The sequence below is a fragment of the Lacerta agilis genome, chromosome 1, assembly GCF_009819535.1.
Source record: "Lacerta agilis isolate rLacAgi1 chromosome 1, rLacAgi1.pri, whole genome shotgun sequence".
In the NCBI taxonomy this organism is placed as follows: domain Eukaryota; kingdom Metazoa; phylum Chordata; class Lepidosauria; order Squamata; family Lacertidae; genus Lacerta; species Lacerta agilis.
In genome coordinates, this window is record NC_046312.1 from 96,522,257 (window position 1) to 96,541,134 (window position 18,878).

General features: G+C 38.3%; 1 protein-coding gene across 1 annotated transcript in view; it reads right to left on the reverse strand.

Moving 5' to 3' along the window:
• The window catches only part of LRP1B (LDL receptor related protein 1B), a 754,577-nt gene that overhangs the window by 168,082 nt on the left and 567,617 nt on the right, over positions 1–18,878 (reverse strand). Inside the window, 4 exon segments of the mRNA XM_033164188.1 lie at positions 2,513–2,680; positions 4,471–4,551; positions 9,971–10,087; positions 11,483–11,608. Of these exon segments, the coding sequence (XP_033020079.1) occupies positions 2,513–2,680; positions 4,471–4,551; positions 9,971–10,087; positions 11,483–11,608 (492 nt within the window).

An 18,878-nucleotide genomic window follows, 5' to 3' on the forward strand; every position in this document is an offset into this window, starting at 1 on the left:
CTGCACCTTTTTCCTGAACATTTGCCCACTTTCCAACAGGCATTTACTATTCCTGATCAACTCCTTGAAGCATTAGGTTGGTTGCTTGCTTCCGCCCTCATCTCCCAGTAAATCCTTGTCATGGTCACTGAATGAGAATTTAATTTTACTTTGGATTTATGCTGCCACAGAGGACCCCCACTTTCACTCTTTTGTCACAGGTTTCCAGCAGATTATAAAAGGAGTCAGATTTCAGCACTTTCCCCACCACACTACTTGATACTGAAGCATCACTGTGCAAGTATTATTTGATCTGTAGTGCATCGTTTATCTCACTCCTCACTTCTGGGACAAGCCTTCAGTAATTTGCCTTACAATCTGCCTTAAAAAAAAAAAAGTTTGTCCAAAAAAACTCTCCCTTTGTTACTCCTGCTTGGGTATCTCAGGAGGCCCCCCTGCTACCTAGAACAAAGCTCCCAACATTACCCACATAACATAAAAGTTTTATGCTACGTGTAACATAAAAGTTTCTGGGCCAGTTCCGCCAGACTAACAGCAGCTTCCCCTTCAGCAGATCAGACTCAGGGCTACAAAGAGAAATGATTTTCTTAGCACCAGATTAATTTCCTCCACTTGTTTAATAATGTTTCAGAGGGATTATTCATAAAATGAACACAGGAAGTGTGGGAATAATATACCTTTGGAACAGAGCACAGGCAACTTTTACACTATTTATGAAGCTTTGCCTAAAAGTCGTGGAGCAGAGATGCTTAAAATGAGCGTCTTCTTCAGTTTGACACTATTCATCTACAGGCCACTTGGGGAGGCTGTTTTCCATATCCCAGCAACATCTGAGGTGCAATTGGTGGGAATATTTGAAAATACCTCATCCTGGAAAATCCTGGACCAATCGGGAATACTACTTTATTATTTTATTTTTATCTTGCTTTTCAGACAATTATTGTCTCCCAAAGTGGATAGCATACACAATGTAAAATAAAAATAAAAATGAGAAGCCCTGCCACAAACTAAGTATGTGTAAGAAGTCCTGTTGGATCAGGCCAGAGCCCACCTACTCCAGCATTCTGATCTCACAGTGACCAAGAAGATGCCACGGGGAAGTGCACAAGCTGGGTGGCTTTTGTAAATTAAAAAGAGAAAATGAGATACAGAGATCCTATCATACGAACGTAAAGGACAATACACTTCAGGGGGAAAATGGGGAGGAGAAACAGAGATGCCCTTCAGATGTTGGTGGACTCCAGCTCCTGTCAGCCACAGCGACTATGGCCAACAGGCTTTATGGGAGTTGTAGTCCAATAATTTGAGGAATCTGGAGGGCCACAGATTCCCAATCCCTGTTTTAGCAATTCAATGTGAAATGGAAAGGAGGGAATTTACATTTTTAGTTAATACATAATAATCAATTAAAATGATTGATTATCAAGATTTTCTTCAGCCAACACCTACTTGGGTTTCTAGTCTTTCCCCAGTATGCGTACATCTTTCCTATACTTAAAAGAGCAACATAATTCAGTGCAAACAGAAATGTCTGCATAAAGGGCAAATTAGATTTTATAAAGAGCTGCAAACCAGATTTTAAATATAGTATTTAAAATCACATTCTCACAGACAGCTTGCCGTCAAGCTAAAATGTAGCCTGTGGGTAAGAACACATTTATAAATAATTAATGTTGCTTTTATTGTTTAAATATTAATTATTTTGTGCTAAAAGCACCAGGATAAGGGAAATCTGTGAGGATAAGTTGTGATTTTTTTTAAATGAAGATTTTAATTTGTGTATGTATATGCATGTATTTGCCCCTCAAAGCCAGCCTGGTTCTCCAGCACCTCATACACTGAAATCATAAAGGGAAAGATAAATGATCCATGCTTCTGGGGCAGGGCAGTCCAACCTCTCAGACCAAGTGGGCCACAAGAGTTCTTTGACAAAGAAGCCATGGGCCACACAATTAATTAAATTTCTGTACTGTAAATAAGATTCATTGCAAAGCATACTTCTCAGAAACATCATTTCTGTCAATGCTCTTGATAGGCTTGTACATCATTGTTATTTACCATACACAAATTCAATCCAAGCAAATAATAATAATAATAATAATAATAATAATATGCATTTAGAAATTAATTATAAACCAATGAAGAATAAAAATGTTTTAGTTGCCACTTAAAAACTACAAACGATCGAAGAGGGAGCCAGCCAATTTTCTCTAGAGAGAGTTACAGCTGCTGTGCTACAACCGAAAAAGCATGGTCATAATGAAAATGTTCCCATCCTTAGCATGTGGTATATTATATTTTGACTTTTTTCTAATGGAAGTCCAGAATGTTTACCAAGATTTGTTAACAATCCTTCAGATGTTCTGGGTTGTGTACATCCCTTATTTTATACATTTATACAGGCTCAAGTTTGAAGTTCTTCAATACCAAATATGTGTTGTTTCAGTTTAGCAGCACCTTCTCATGCATGTCTACTAGGAGATGGGGGAGAGAAATTATATATAATACCAACCTTCCTTGGTGCAATTTGGTTTGTTTTCATCACTGAAGTCTCCACAGTCATCATCCCCATCACAAGCCCAATGACCTGGAATGCATCTGCCATTGGAACATCTGAACTGATTGTCAAAGCATGAATGAGCACAGTTCAGTTCATCAGTGCCATCCCCACAGTCATCATCTGTAAAAATGTGTAAATATTTTTACTCATGCCTTAAAGTAGTCTTGTGAGCTATAAGCAGAAAATAGAATTTAGGATGGGTTCTCACTTCAGTTTAACTAACCTTTAATTCATATTATTTTCTCCTTTTCAAATCAAAGTTAATACACAACCACCAAGCTAATAATCGTGTACATTTAAGTGGATCAAAAGTCCTCGCCTTTAAACAATGCAACTAATACTACAGATAGTATACATATACATGTGTATGCACTTGACTCACATAACCATTTTCTTTTTCATGAGGCAATATATGGATTGTGAATGTGTGTGTTTGTGTGTACTGTCATGTAATACATTCCCTGTGCAGGGGTGTAGGAAGGGGGGCGGGCCGCCCCATGTTACATCATGGAGGGGGGTGACAAATTATCAAGGAACAATTACTGCCCTACTAGGGCAGTTCATTAAAAACTTTTCTTCTGAAAATGCCTGCTCCAAAGGTCTTATCTTACTACACTAGGAATTATATAGCTATATATGAAATTTCATGCATATCAGTTAATATCTTGACCCTCCTCCACAAAAATAGCTGTTTACTTGGCCGTTTTCCTATGTTGTGAAGGCTGAAATTTCGATTCAGTGAAGCACTTACTGTTCCCAACCCTAATCCTTCGGAAAGCCATCTAATTAGACTTTAATTTGATTTTGACATGTTTTTAGGAGGTAATTTAATTATTGTTTGATTTTATGCTAATGTTATGTACCGTGGTGCCCCGCTAGACGAAAATAATTCGTTCTACGAGTGTCTTCGTAGAGCGAATTTTTCGTCTAGTGAAGCGGCAATGCAGCGTGAAGGTTTTCGCGCCGGGGGAAAAAATTCGTCTTGCGAGGCAGCCCCATTGACTTTTTCGTCTTGTGGGGCAGCCTTCCACTAGCGAATGCCGTTCGTCTAGCGAGTTTTTCGTCTAGCGAGGCATTCGTCTAGCGGGGCACCACTGTATCTGATGTTAGCCACCCTGAGGCCAACTTCAGCTGGGGAGGGCGGGATATAAATAAAAGATTATTATTATTATTATTATTATTATTATTATTACTTTTTAAGAAAATATGAAATAATGAAAAACCATTTTTTCAGGCAATAATAATAATAATCAATGGGGGGGGGGGTTGACAAGAAATTTTCCACACCGGGTACCACCTGATCTTCCTACACCTCTGTCCCTGTGTGAATGGAGGCCATGTGCATTTGATGCCTCCCAACATGTAGAAGATTCTCATTTTAGGAAGTGCTGAAACAAAGCCCAAGTGAATCAGAACAAGAGGCATATATATAAACTATGACAAGTGAACAATCTGAGAAAATTTCCAGAGTAAGGACATTTCTATCCCTTCCAAATGAGACTCTGCCCTCCATATACAGCAGGCATTCCCGAACTTGGCCCTCCAGATGTTTTGGGACTATAATTCCCATAATCCCTGACCACTGGTCCTGTTAGCTAGAGATGATGGGAGTTGTAGTCCCAAAACATCTGGAGGGCTGTTTGGGAATGCCTGATATAGAGAATAATTACTTCTTTACAATGCAGACAAAGAGAAGGAAGAATTTTTTTGTGGTATTGTTTCATTAAATATGTTCTAGTAACTATTCAAATAATTGGATGCTCATGTCCTGTAGCAAAATGTGCTCTTGGTACACTAACACATTTATGTTAAAAACATTTGTTGTTGTTGTTGTTGTTCAGTCGTTCAGACCTTTAAACGGACCTTTAAAACATACATATGGTCAAAAAAACTGAATTATTGGTTCTTACCAGCATCACACTGCCACTTGCTACTAATGCATCTTCCATTTTTGCATATAAAATGAGCTAGTGGGTCACAAGTAGGGAACTCTGTAAAGAGAAAAGTTTAACATGAAATGACAGAATGAATATACCAGTTTGACTCTTCCTTCACCAATGCAGGGAAGGAAAGTAAAAGTGTTATTACAATAGTAATTGTGGTGACTGAATCACGAGAAAATAATGTATATCTATAAATTTCTGCCATCTTTTAAATGCCTACTGAAAATGCTTCCATTCCACCAGGCCTACACAGGCAATGAAGAATACATCTTTCCATAATGGTTTATTGATATTTGTTTTTAACATTTTAATATGTTTTAAATTGTATGTTTTATGTATTATTGCTGTAAACTGCTTCTTCTTCTTTTTTTGGATGATACTGTGGTAAATAAATATATACCAAACTCTTCCCTGAGTTTTCTAGCAACTGGTATTCAGAAGCAAACTGTTTCCGGCAGTGGAGATTTAACATAACCATCAGGGTTAGCAGCCTTAGTGTTTAGTACACAGATAAACCTATAAAACAAAACATTTATGGACAGTCCCTACACATTTCCTGCCTCCAAAGACATCTGAATGTATTAAACACACCAGGATTATGACCAGCTCTTCTAATAGTTGTACCTGATTTATGTCAGAACATAAATTAAATTCACTCCCAACTTGTGTATACACCCTGAGAGATGTTTATACAGAAGTCACAAGTTTGGTATTTTTTCTCCAAGTCCTCAAAAAAAATATTTACTGTACTAGAATTTATTTATGTGGAACTATTGAACATATTTGCTAAAGCATTATTATTCCAGCTGAAAAGATTTCAACACAAGTTGAAAGCTAGATACAGAGAGGAGGAAGTTGAATCAATGTAAGACACTGTATTCACCTTTACTGCATTATACATAGCATTTCTTGCTTCTGCAGACAAGATTAGAATATATTATGGCTAAAGCAGAATCAACACACAGTATAAAGCTAGAGAAGCACCCACCCCAAAAGTAAACATATTTTGTTACACTCGCTTTCCTTAATTTTATCAGGCAAACTTGGTTTCAAATGAAAACCAATGCTACTGAGAACATTGAGATGAAAACTACTCTAACAAGAAGACTGTTGCTTGCCTAACAGTTGTGATGTAATAATTTGTGCATGCTATAAGAATTGCTGGTGGTGTTGATAGAGATCAATGTGCCTTGTGCGGCTACTTTCATAGCTTTGAATTTAAATGGCTTAGATTGTAACATTTTGATATTGATGTATAGTCTATAAATATCTAAGCGATTTGGATTAACCAGTGAAAGGTTTGTTAACTAGATGACGATTTTTGTGTGTGAAGAAGATAATGTTGTTCATACGTCTAAGGAAAAATTAATTTGAATGTCTATTACCTTGCACTCTCTTAGAAAAAAAAAAAAAACCTTTCAGCATTATTTCTCATACACAATGTGGAGGAGGAGGGGGAGGAAACTTGTGCGGTCTCAGCTAAAGGCAGTTCTGCTATTACAATACCCAACAGTATGCAGAAGAACACTGCTTTAAATCCTATGCTCCACAGGGCTCAGTACAAGGATAATATGGCACAATCAGCATCTCAGAAAAGCAGACTACAAAGGTACAGGACAATATGAGCAGTATTTCCTTTGTTAACTTAGCTTTAATTGAAAAAGGAAATGCTGAGTAAACAAGTGCTCAGTGTCAATTATTCTTGAAACTCATTGAAGGTCTTTTGAAAAACTCACACAATATTCTAATGTGTTTATGGTAAGCAGAATTAACACATGGCCCTTTTCCATACTATCTAATTTAAGATCAAGATGCTAAGGATGTCTTAGTCATCCTTTGTATCCGGGTGTTAAAGATAAGAAACTAGTTTCATATTTAGCCAAACTTAAACTAAAAATGCTCGTTTTCTAGAAACATCACATGCAAATTTTTCTCCCCCACCTCACCTATAATATAGCTAACTTTTTCATACAACTTGGTGTAAAGTTGTGCTAAGTGCAGGGGCGGTACATCCCTTTCCCTGCCTTGCTGCTCCCACCACTGCCATACCTGTTGTCAGTGCCGCTTCTCCATCTGCCCTGCCACTTCCACAATTTTGAGCAAGAACTTGCATGATCTCAGCTGATACCACAAGTGCTTCTGTGCCAGAGGCGGCATAGAACCTGCAGGTCTGCATTGGGGGGCTTCAGCCCTCTTGGTTTGCTGAGATGGCTGAAGCTAGGAAGCAGGAGGTGCCTGGTTCAAAACCCGTATCATCCAGACATTTAATGGACGACCACAGCAAACCATATTCCCTTGGCCTTGGCCCATCTTATTCAACGTCAACAACAGCACTGGCCTTCTTTGCAGAGTTGTTGTAATGATGAATGTGATAATGTGCGCAGGAACATGTCGCCTGCTGGGCTGCAGCTGCAGTAATAGCATTCCAGCTACAGCAATGCTGCTGCTATTGGGGAAAGTGAGGCAGTGGCAATGTCAGGGCTGCACAGATGCCCCAGTGGAGCAAATCTGCAACTTCCACTTCCACTTGCGCATCCACACAGCCCCACTACTGCCTTGCCAGGCAGCTATTGTTGTGGTTCCACCCCACTGGACAAGCTGCTACTGGATATATGTGCAGTGCTTTGAATATTCAAAGAACAAAGTGGTAAGGTATAACATAAAAACTAAGGGACAGTTGACCCCAAACCATTGCTGTGCCCTGAAAAACTGTTGTTGTGGTGGCTATCATACATAGAATTATTGTGAAGTTACTAAACATGCACATTTCTCCCAGCGGTATTCTCAGGTCAAGAATGCTCACACCAGGGCATATTCTTCTCAAACATCTACCTTCCTTTAATTTCGTACACAGGAAGCTGCCTCAGACAACTGGTCTTTCTAGCCTGCTCTGTCTGGCAGTGGCTCTCCAGGCTTTTGAAGAGCTGTTCTTTCCCCAATCTCACCTGGGGATCAAATATTTCATGCAAAAAGCATGTTCTCAATGATAGCTACAGCCCCTCTCTATGTAAGGCCTTTGTGGAGGTTATATCAAGTTATATCATTCACATACGGTATCTTGAAGTGAGGTTTATAGGTATCTTACTGCAGGAGTGAAAATGTGTCTATAGATGTAACAATATTAGGGATAAAAATACACTATTTATTATATGTTCACCCAAGTGAATTTTTCAAATCAAGCATTTTGCAGTACCTGAATAAAGCACCTCAAGATATCATTTGACAGAATTATTATTAGATGTGCATATTATTATTATTATTAATTATTATTATTATTATTATACAGCAGTGTCATTTACCACAGCTGCCAAGAAATTAATGTGCACACATTTTAATGCATTTTGTTAAAGCTTTTAACTGATTTTAATCATCATGCTAACAATTCTAACTTGTATGTGCAGTAAACAAGGTGTATATAAAGTTTGTTTATGATAGATTTCTATGCATACTGTCAAGGTACCTTTTAAAACAGCAGCAACAACAAACAAACAAACATACAAACAAAAAGCCACTAGTTTTATGTCAGCAGCAAAAATAGTCTCTACTGTGTATGTTGTAGAAGAAGGAGAGGACAAAGGAAGGAAGCTTCCCCAGCCACTCTGGGGAAGGATTCAGCATTTGCTATAATGTCTCAGGCTGAAATACATCTTGGCCCGGGCTGACTTCCAGGTAAGTGTACATAATTTTGCAGCCTTGGGGACTCAAGCTTGCCAGCAACATACAAAGCCTGTTGATCTCAATCTACACTTGATAAGTCTATAATTTGCATTCAGAGAAAGGAAGTAATCCAACTTTGGTGAAAAGCTATTTAATTTTGAATAGTAGTATAGCAGCCATAGTAGGGTTTATTGATGCATCTACATCTACATCTATCTATTAGCGGTATCTATTATCTATGGTAGAGATCACATGTTAGCCTCAAAATGCCCAAAAAGGTGTTTAGGAGTCAACCAATGCACACTGGTTGTCTAAATGGCAGTGCTGCCTAAGCAAAGGACTTTCAGAGGCATACATTGGAAAAAGCCTATCTCAAGTCTCTGTCTGGCTTTCTATGGTGACCCATAGAAGAGACTCCTGTGCAGAACCACAGCACACAAGCTTATAGTAAAAATAAATAAAGTCCTAATTTGTTTTTACCATACTCATCACCTGTAGAGGTTACCAGAGCTGCTAGTAAATCAATTAAAACAAAAACAAAAACAAGGCAATCCCCACAGGGAAACACAGAGCAACTTGAATGCAATTCTAAAAAGACTTCCTGCTTTATTTGTATGTATATCGGTTTAATTTTTTACTTCCTCTATTAATCCCTGCCCAGGTTTTATCAGTACAAATTAGTGGTTGAAACTATTTACCACACACTATAAAAGTGAATGTAAAAAATATTAATATCAAAATAACAAATAATTGCTGCTGTTTGCCATTACTTCATTTGTGTGCAATGCTCTTTATTTTATTTTTTTAACTGCTTCTGAGAAGTGCAGTTTGTCAGAATAAAGGTAGGGCTGTTTTTCACATGTTCAAAAGAACTCCTCATTTTTCATTGAAAGTGATGGAATAAAGTGCTAATGAAACTTGTAACCTTGCCAGCATAATGAAAGAAAGGGAAAAGCCTCCGTTTGATAAAATCATTAGTGATCTCTCTGCAATGACCTCTATGCATAATGTGGAGTTTTTGGGGAGAGAGGGTGCATTTTTGTCTTGTTTAATCAGGGGAAGTCATGCTACAGTATTAAACATTGATCACCAGACATTCATTATTGGACTAATGCCTTTCTGTTTCAAGCTGAAATACTAAGCACTCTGGGGAGTATGTCCCTTTCGACTCATTTCCTTCTGGGTAAACATTATTTATCTGAAGCAGCTTTACATTCATAGGATGGCTCTTTAATTCTGTGAACAGAACAGATGATAAAAACCCAGGAGAACCATGAAGGCAAACCTTCTTCCCCTCACACAGACGTTCACACCCAACATACATGCCGGCAATGGCACAGCAGCTCCTTCAGTTCTGCTACTATGGTACTGTCTCAGAATCACTGTAATATATAGAAGGAATTTATTCTGTGACATTGGTCATGAGAGGGGTAAAGAGGTGAGACAATGCATTAACCCCTATGGATGGAAATCAATGTAATGCTGGGGGAGGGGGAAGTATGCAGGGAGACCCTTCTGCCCGAAGGAGTTGGTGTGCCTGCTTTCTGTCAAAATATGTACTTCATCCCAAACTCTTCTCTGCTGAATTCCCAATAGCATTACCAAATCAGCAAAGAATAGTGAAAACAACAACATGCAGAAATCTTCCCATCACTGAAATATCTCATGCTTTATACAGGAAGCGTAGAAGATTTTTCAGATGACAAAGGGAACTGTTTTGTGCATCCTTTTTCATGAAAGGGAAGTCTTGGCAACAAATGGGAAGCCATAACACATGTCTTATTTCCAAAAAGGCTATTAATTAACTTACCACAAGATGCCATTTCATCCGATTCATCACCACAGTCATCTTCCCGATCACAAAGCCATGAACTTGGAATACACCGTCCGTTACCACAAGAAAACTGGTCAGCTTGACATGTTCTTGCTTGAGAGAGAAATTGACATAAAAATAATAAAGTATGGAGCTCAACTATAGTCTAGCTGAATCATACGTACTTACTATATATCAATTTCATGCACAACTGTACTTTCTAACATACCCGGTACATTTTATAGTAGCATCATACTTTAATTGAGCCATTGAGCTTCTAATGCAAACTTATTTTAGCAAGCTATCAAAAACCACTGTCAAAATTAAAGCGAATAAACCTCTTAAAACATATTTAATTTTTTTTAAGGAAAAAAGCTTCCTGATATTCATGATATGGCCTTAGGAAGAGAAAATGGATGAGAAATAAAACAAAAAACCTCACAATAATTGCAACACACACACACACAAACACACACACACACATGATTAAAAAATAATAATATAAATAATGTTAAAATCACAACACTATAATGTTAATGTTAAAATCACAACACTATCAGAGATAATTCAAGAATGACTACATTAAATGCATTTTTATGTTCTGAACTCTCATGTTCATCAGTGAAATCACTCAAAATGGGGAGTCACCTGTTAGCTCAACAAAGCTCCACTGATGAGTGGCAAAGACGTTTTCCTGCTTGGCAGCTGAGCTGGTCAAGGGAGCCCCATGCAAGCTGGAGAGGCAGTGGATTAGCACACTGATGTGCAGGGAAGCTTCTACACCATGTGTCAGCTGAACTAGTCAACCAAGCCTGGTTCTCCCTCTGGCTCATGTAAGCTGGAGGCACAACAGGGCTTTCTGACTAACAGCTGATGCATGGGAAAGCTCAGCAGCAGCCTCTTTCTCATTCATCACCTGTTAGCCGGGAGCCTCAGCAAAGCCCTGCCGTGCCCCTGGATCCCAAGTAAATATGATGTCCCCTTTGGGGTCTGTGGAGGGTCTCCTCATGAGCCACAGGCACAGAGGCTTTGCTGAGGCTCACCAGGTGCCTCCCCACAGAGAGCTGCGTGTATGCATGGTTGCATGTGAATATGTGTAAATGAGGGGATGCCAGCATATATAAAAACATAAATAATTATAACTGCAGGATGCAGGATGAAAAATAACCTTACATGATGTCTGTCAGTGTATCCTGCTTAATTTCAACTCCAATGAAATGTTTCTACTTTCAAAACAGCATAATGGTCTGATGGTCAAGTAAAGCCATATGGATAGATTAACTGCCAAATCACTTTGGAACAGCCAGGCACAAATTTAAGTAAAATGTCATTGGCATTCCAAACCCGCTGCCATCAAAATCTCAATTCATTTAAATCTGCAGTAATCAGATAACCAGTAAGAGTTTGGTTCAATGCAATTTTCTTCCCAGAGAATTTATTCAATGTAGCATTAAGATAAAACTTAGTCACCTCAGGAAGAAAGTTGTGGCTTCCCTCCCTCCTTTTTACCTGCACATGTTTCATTTGATTCATCTTCACCACTGCCACAATCATTTGCTCCATCACAAAGCCACCTCTTGGGGATGCAACGGTTATTGTGGCACTTAAACTGATTGTCAAGACAGCTGTGATTGACTGGGAGAAAGAAATACTACATTTTATCTTAAGTACGTAACCAGACACAGTACTGCTGAAACACTGAAAATAGGGCTTATATTACATTGCATTTGGTTCAAATGGGTGATACACATATAGTGTAACACTATACGTATATACCCAGAACTAAGTCCCATCAAGTTAAATGATCGTAAGCCGTTGTTTTATCTTTGTTAAATAAAAAAATTCCCCCAAATTAGTTCAATGGGGCTGTTTTCCAGGTATATGTGTATAGTATTGCAGTCTTCACATTTTTAGACTACATACATTTCTTTACTCTAGGATCCTAAAGTTTCAGTTGCAACAATAAAATAATTCATAATTCTAAAAAAAAGAATTAAGTATTGAAATTTCCCTTATAAACAAATAAAGCTACAGAATTGGAAGCAACAATTTTAATGTATAAAGGTCCAAAACTAAATCATCCCTCAAATATTTTATTGTTTATTAATTAAACAAAACTTATATACCTCTTGATTGTCTAAGGCTGTTAACAAAAACAGAAACATTAAAATGTTTAATAAATACCAGGTATTTAGCAACATTCAAAATATGATGAAAGCCAACAATAGCTAAAAAGAGATAAAACATATGCAATTTCTATACGTCTCGATAATGCTGCCTAAACAAAAATGTTTTAAACAGGTGAAGGTACCTGCATGTCAGAAAACAAGGCAGCAGCAGATGAAGTTTATTTGGAGGATACAAACCCTAACAGAGGAAACCCTAACAAAGATTTTCCCCACTGCTTTCTGTTTTGTTGATCTGGACATTGGCAAACATTACAACAGAATATTCAACATTTGGATTTAAAGAAGCATAACTTACACACACACACACACACACACACACACACCTCTAAATACAATTAAGACAGAAATTGTGATAAGGTTTTACCAGGGATGGGTACCAGAAAATCAGGACTAGGATTCATGAGCAGAACTACAGATGGATTTTTTGGGTTTAGTCTTCATCCTTCAACATTCACCAGAACCAGAAACAAAGTAATTAATGGCTGCTGCTGCTGCACACTAACTTTTAAGCACTATTTAAGGCTTAACAGAACTATCTCATGATTCATGGGCAATGAAATGGCATGATCTGGGATTATTTCACTTCGTCTGAAGTGATATGCAGTTTAATATTGTTTGCGCTTTGAGCACATAATTGTGGCTCTTTTAGGTGAGAAGGTTTTTAGCAATCTACCCAATACTGCAAAAACCTGAAAAACAGTGCTAAACTGTATGTTTATTTATTTATTTCGCTATCTGCTTATTTCATTTTCTCAGAGACCATCACAAAAGCTACAGTTTGGAGGAATAGTATTTTACTTGTTTGTTGTTGATATGTGTTTGGGGCAGTAAGGGTAAAGGTAAAGGTGCCCCTGACCATTAGGTCCAGTCGTGAACGATCCTGGGGTTGCTGCGTTCATCCCGCTTTATTGGCCAAGGGAGCTGTCGTTTTGTCCTCAGACAGCTTTCAAGTCACGTGGCCAGCATGACTAAGCTGTTTCTAGCGAACCAGAGCAGCGCACGGAAACACCGTTTACCTTCCCGCTGGAGCAGTACCTATTTATCTACTTGCACTTTGACGTGCTTTCGAACTGCTAGGTTGGCAGGAACAGGGACCGAGCAATGGGAGCTCACCCCGTCGCGGGGATTCGAACCGCTGATCGGCAAGCCCTAGGCTCAGTGGTTTAGACCACTACTTAGTATTGAACCGATCTCTAAAATTGCTACTAATTGCACTGCTGTTACTCAAAAATGCAAATGTGCAAAGCTTAACATGAAGTTCTCTAGTCAGCTTTGGTTACAAAAAAACAAACAAAACCACCACTGTAAAGTTAATGAGCATGAAATGTGGCTTCCATATTTATTACATATTTTATAATGCCATAACTTATTACTACATGTCTTCACAATAATTATCTATCCATACATATAAAATTAATGTAGTTGAGGGCAATGCCTATTAACCAATAAAACAAGGGATCTTACAGTTCAAACCAAGAACAATAAAAGTTGAAGGATGCCAAGGAAGCTTATAAAGGCATAATGTTTCACAGGGAAGGATTAAACTTCCATAACAAGACACATAGGGAGCCAGAGCTGACTTAATACCAGCCTACTATGTTCCTTATGCTTAAAGCCCAAAAGCCCTTAACTAGTTTTTCATGCTTTGTCTATTTATACTACAGCTGTATTCTTTTGGAGTCATTTAAGTATGTATAGTAGCCACTTATAACACTAACAAACAGAGCAATAACAAATGCTCATTACTTTTGCTGCCTTTGACCCAACTATGTATGTGGAACCAAATGAATTTTTACTATAAATTCTCTATATTATGCCCAGACAGGTAGACTGTGTATTGTTAATGCTGCTGCTGCTGCTATTATTAAGCAAATTTAGGATATGAGTTTCATTTTTCATAGGTTTGCTCTAGAGACAGTTTGCTGTTGTATCTGAGTATGTTTTTATGCTGCTGAAATTATGTCAAGGTCCTGCATAACATGATGTGGAAATCAATCGACCCATTAGGTTATGGGCACAGGGTAAGATGCAGGTAGTTTGGTTTGTACGCCTGGTTTATTGATGTGCCACCACATCTAATCACTGTGTATATTTAAATGAGAGCAAACTATTTCTCAGAGCATCTCTCTTGCTGAAATCAAATGAAGTGTTTAATTTATGCTCGGATCATGCCCTGTGCTTTCAGTGACGCTTCCCATCAGTTTCATTTTGCATTCTCACATTTTGAATAATTCAAAATGATGATCTAAAGGGCTTTGTATCTGCAAGCCTATTGCTATGATTTTGCACAGACAACACTTCCAATAGCGGGCTATGGAATAAATATAGGTAGGAAATGGTAGTAATCTTGCCTAGGAAACACAACACCGTAAGATGAAAGTCTAAGGCTCTGAGGACATAAAAACCACCTACAGTTCAGCAACCCTTCCAAAATGATAAAAGGAAAGCTTTACCGGACTGGGGGAAAAATGTGCAGCATATAAAAATGTACCTTGTGCTAAGCATTAAATTAGTCAAGATCTAAAACTGATTAAAATTGGATATAAAGCTTTTATATTGTGCCAACAACTAACAGTAGAACTCTTAATTTCAATTCTCACTACAAGAAAATGACCACTGTTTTTAAAAAGAAGAAAGGCCTGTGCAGTGCCTGTACTTATCAAATACTTGTTAACATCATACAGTTGTAGTGGGATTGTGCAGGGGCCAAGAAGCCAGAAGTATTCACAGCCGTTGCTTATTATTACTATTCCATAAGCAGAAAATGAGGGACAGAACCAAAGACTACAGAAAAAGAGAAGAGAGCCTCTAGCTGTTAGTCCAAAAACCTGGTGATTTAATAATACAACATAAAATGCCAATTTATTATTATTGCCTTATCTATAGATATGGACACCAACGGGTTGCAGTATTACATATTATTGGTCTGCAGTAGCAAAGTGCCCTCAGAATCAGGCTTTCGGTAGCAGGAGAAACAGAAGATTGGATTTTCACTTTTATCTTAGTGTAAAACTAGTATGGGAACAGATAAAAGCCACGGATGGAGATGGTGAAAAGCAAAGGAACAAAGACATAAAATCTAACTTTGAAACAGAAGCTCTCTATCACACAGTGTCCAAAAGCACTGCTCTAGTCTTAGATCATACTGAGGGCTTCTTTGGCGATGGTTAAGGGATAGATAGTTTCGAATCACTTTTGCATTGGTTTCATTGTATGTCCATGCAGTCTCATTTCTGCATTAATCTTCGATTTTAAAAAAGAAGCAAAAATTGGCATTCAGATACATATATTTGAAAATGTTTACAAACGCATACAAAATATACAATTCTGAACACATTTTCTCTCTCAAAACACACATTTCTAAATGTATTTTTATTCCTAATATAAATTTTAAGATGCATTTCATTTTATTTTTTGAGCCAAGAACATCATCGCAAAATTGAAGTGTGTGACATTGAACTGTGAAGGATGACTATATTTTGAGCCACACATCAGACTGGGATATGTGGATCAATTCAGCCCTGTTAATATCAGAACTTCAGAAGCTTTATTCTTCGAACACTCTTAGACGTGCCCTTACTATATCCAGAGCCTGTTGTTACTGGTCCAAACAATTGCATGCAAGTGTACATTCAAATAGTAATTTACTAGTCATGATTGAATGTTTGTCATCTGGAGAAAAAAACACTGCTAAAGAAGTAAGTGTGAAAAGTTATAAAGCGCTATTTTTAAAATGAACAACTTGAACAGACAGCAAGAATATGTGCCTAGAAGTATGTCTTTTACAGAGATCAAAAAAGTGTTAAAAAATCATCTGTTCAAAAGAATGGAACAAGAATTATTTAAGCATGTATGCATCTTTCAAACCCGAAAAGGCACAAAAATAGCTCCCAATATAGGCCTTTATCCTTTTTAAAATGATACCATACTGATCACACTTCCCTAAGGCGATTGCAGCCAGGTCCTTTGATTACGGGTAACTTTCTCATACGCTCACTCATCTCTGTACATTCAGGAAACATTCACACACAAAAATCTAAATTTTAGATTAAAATATGGATTTTTAAAAACATTTTGATGCATTTTGGAGCTGAGAATTGCATTGGGGCACATGGAACTGTGAAAGGTGTTGGGTAATTCAGTCCCGATCTGCACTTCACTCCCAAAAGATCAGAATACTTTGTTCTGGAATCTGCAAAGACAGAATTCCTCCAGCATTCCTGCCTCTGACAAATTGCATTTTCTCCCACATGAACGGAACTCTTTCTGAGGACTTCCGGTGTGAGCACCATCTCCAGCAGTTGGGAGCTGTCTCGGCTCCGAGACAGCTCTGGTTTCCCTGGGAATAGGAGCCCCGCAACTGCGCTGCCGGCTCCGGCAAACCACGGGAAGAGAGTCCCGTGGTCCAAGGCTTTCTAGCAGGCCCCGTGGTGCCAACCCGTTCTCAGGCTTCCCTTGTAAAAACGAGGCATGAGTGAACGGGCTCTGGCACGGGGCTGTAGAAGCCGTCTCCAACCGGGGAAACAAAGCGGCATCCGGCTGCTGGAAACTGAGCGCTCCGCTTTTCCTCAATCTGGACTTTTAAAAAAAAGGAATCTGTACGTACGGATTTTAATTTCGATTTAAAATATGGCAATTAGGCTTACAGAGAGAGATTTAAAAAGAGGAAGTCCGTCTCTCCCTGTTCCGGCAAGATCAAAGTAACACCGGATTTGGCTGTTGCTATTTAAGACTGATTTGAAGTTTCATGCTGATTCTGATTCTGGACACTTAAAATCCCCTGTTTGGGGCAAGACTGAGAATTTTGATTTATTTCGTCCAATGGATGGTGAATTATAGAGAGAGAAAGTTAACCCTCTGATTAAGGGGGAAATGGCAGCTGTGACTTGGGTAGTGAAGATGGAAAAGTACTGAAACTTTGTTATTTCCTGCCTACTCCTGCCTGTTTGGTTCCCACAGTCCTTCCAGACCCAACAATGACTCCAGTGCAGAGGAAAATACTGTTGGATTTACAACTTTTGCAACAGAATGTCATTGACAAGTTTATTCATATTCAAGTACTTGGAAGAACTGTACTGATGAACTGCTCCAAGAAACAATTGGAGAGAACTATATTCCAGAGATTTTATCTGAAGTTGAAGAGGCACAAGTACATTATGAAGAGAAGTTTCCAGGGCATGAGAGGCCGGAAGGTGGTAACCGAGACAGTATAACGGGTTTCTGGGGTGGCAGCTCAGAAGCTTTGGAACAACAATTCTGGGAATTACAATTTGATTTGGAGAGTGAAGAAAAGATACTTTGTGACAATGTTTTGGTTTGCATGTATCAAGGAAAATGTGACATTCTGGAAGAAGAAGTAAACTGTAACATTTTGGGAGAAGAACCTGGACTGGGAAAATGTTGGGGGGAAGCCTGGTGGGAGGTAGTAATGGGAGGGGGGAAGATGGTGAGGAGGGGGTGGGGTAAACGGATTCAAGAGATTTATCAGGAATGCTAACCATGGTACTCCGAGATCAGAGGGGGAAAAGGACTTTGAGAATGGAAGAAATATTTAGGATTTGGTTAAAATGTGTTGATTTACGGTAAATATTTTTTAAGCTGGAATTAGAAGTAACAAGAGCAACAGTTTGACTGAGTTAAGAGAAGAAAGGATATAAGAAGCTAAGATTTGAAATGTGATGTTTTATTTGATAAGAATAAGATGTATGATTTAAGATATGTTGATTATAATTATAAGACTAAGATTAGATGTAAGAAATTAGATTTAACAATGTTACAATGTTACTGAAGAAGAATAGAAACGAACGCATAAGACAGGGCGTGAGGAAGTTTCAAGCTTATGATTTTAAAGATGTAAAGGATTTTAAGCAACTGTGTTGATTTGTGTGTAATGGGTGTATTGTATTGTGTTGTGTTGTCTTGTATGTGGTGTGGTGTGGGTATTTGTATTTGGTTTAATTTGGAAAATGCAATAAACTTTTATTTTAAAAAAGGAACTCTTTCCACAAGATAGGGAAACAACTTCTCCTTGGCACAATTCCCTCATGGTATGTGTGAATTTATTCATTTTTTTAGTACATTTGTATTCCATTTTTCTTCCATCATGGAACTCAAGCTAGAGTATATGGTATTCCATGGCAGTCTCTTTTATACAGACACTGATCAGGTCTAATCTTTATTTAGCTTTTGAAATATAGCTGCATCATGGGCCCTCAGACCATGCCCTGGGGCATTTTAAACAACCGGGTGGAGGTAGACCCAATTGTGTTGAGTCTTCCTCATGCAAATGGCCCCACCCATGTTTCTGCTTACATGCATGTGGACCAGATGTCCACACAATTGGCCCTACCCATAATGGCATGAGATTGCACCACTCAGTGCATGTGGCCTTTGACACCTGCAATATGTATTTTCAGGACCCACCATATCCTTTATGACTATTTTTTTTTTGTAATCAGAAGTTCCAAAAGTTGTTTTTAATAATGTATTTAAATTGTTGCAACCTACTCTGGGACCTTAGGGTGAAGGGCAAGTAATAAAACATATAACTATGATAACAACAATATAAACTAGAACGTTTGAGAAGCATTTTAAGATTCACATAGAAATAGGGATGCTGCAAATTATTGCTGTCATGCTGTTGCCTCCAGTCACATAAGCATTTCTCATCCTTACAATGGCTTTTAAGTAGTAAAGTAGTGGCAAACATTTAAGAC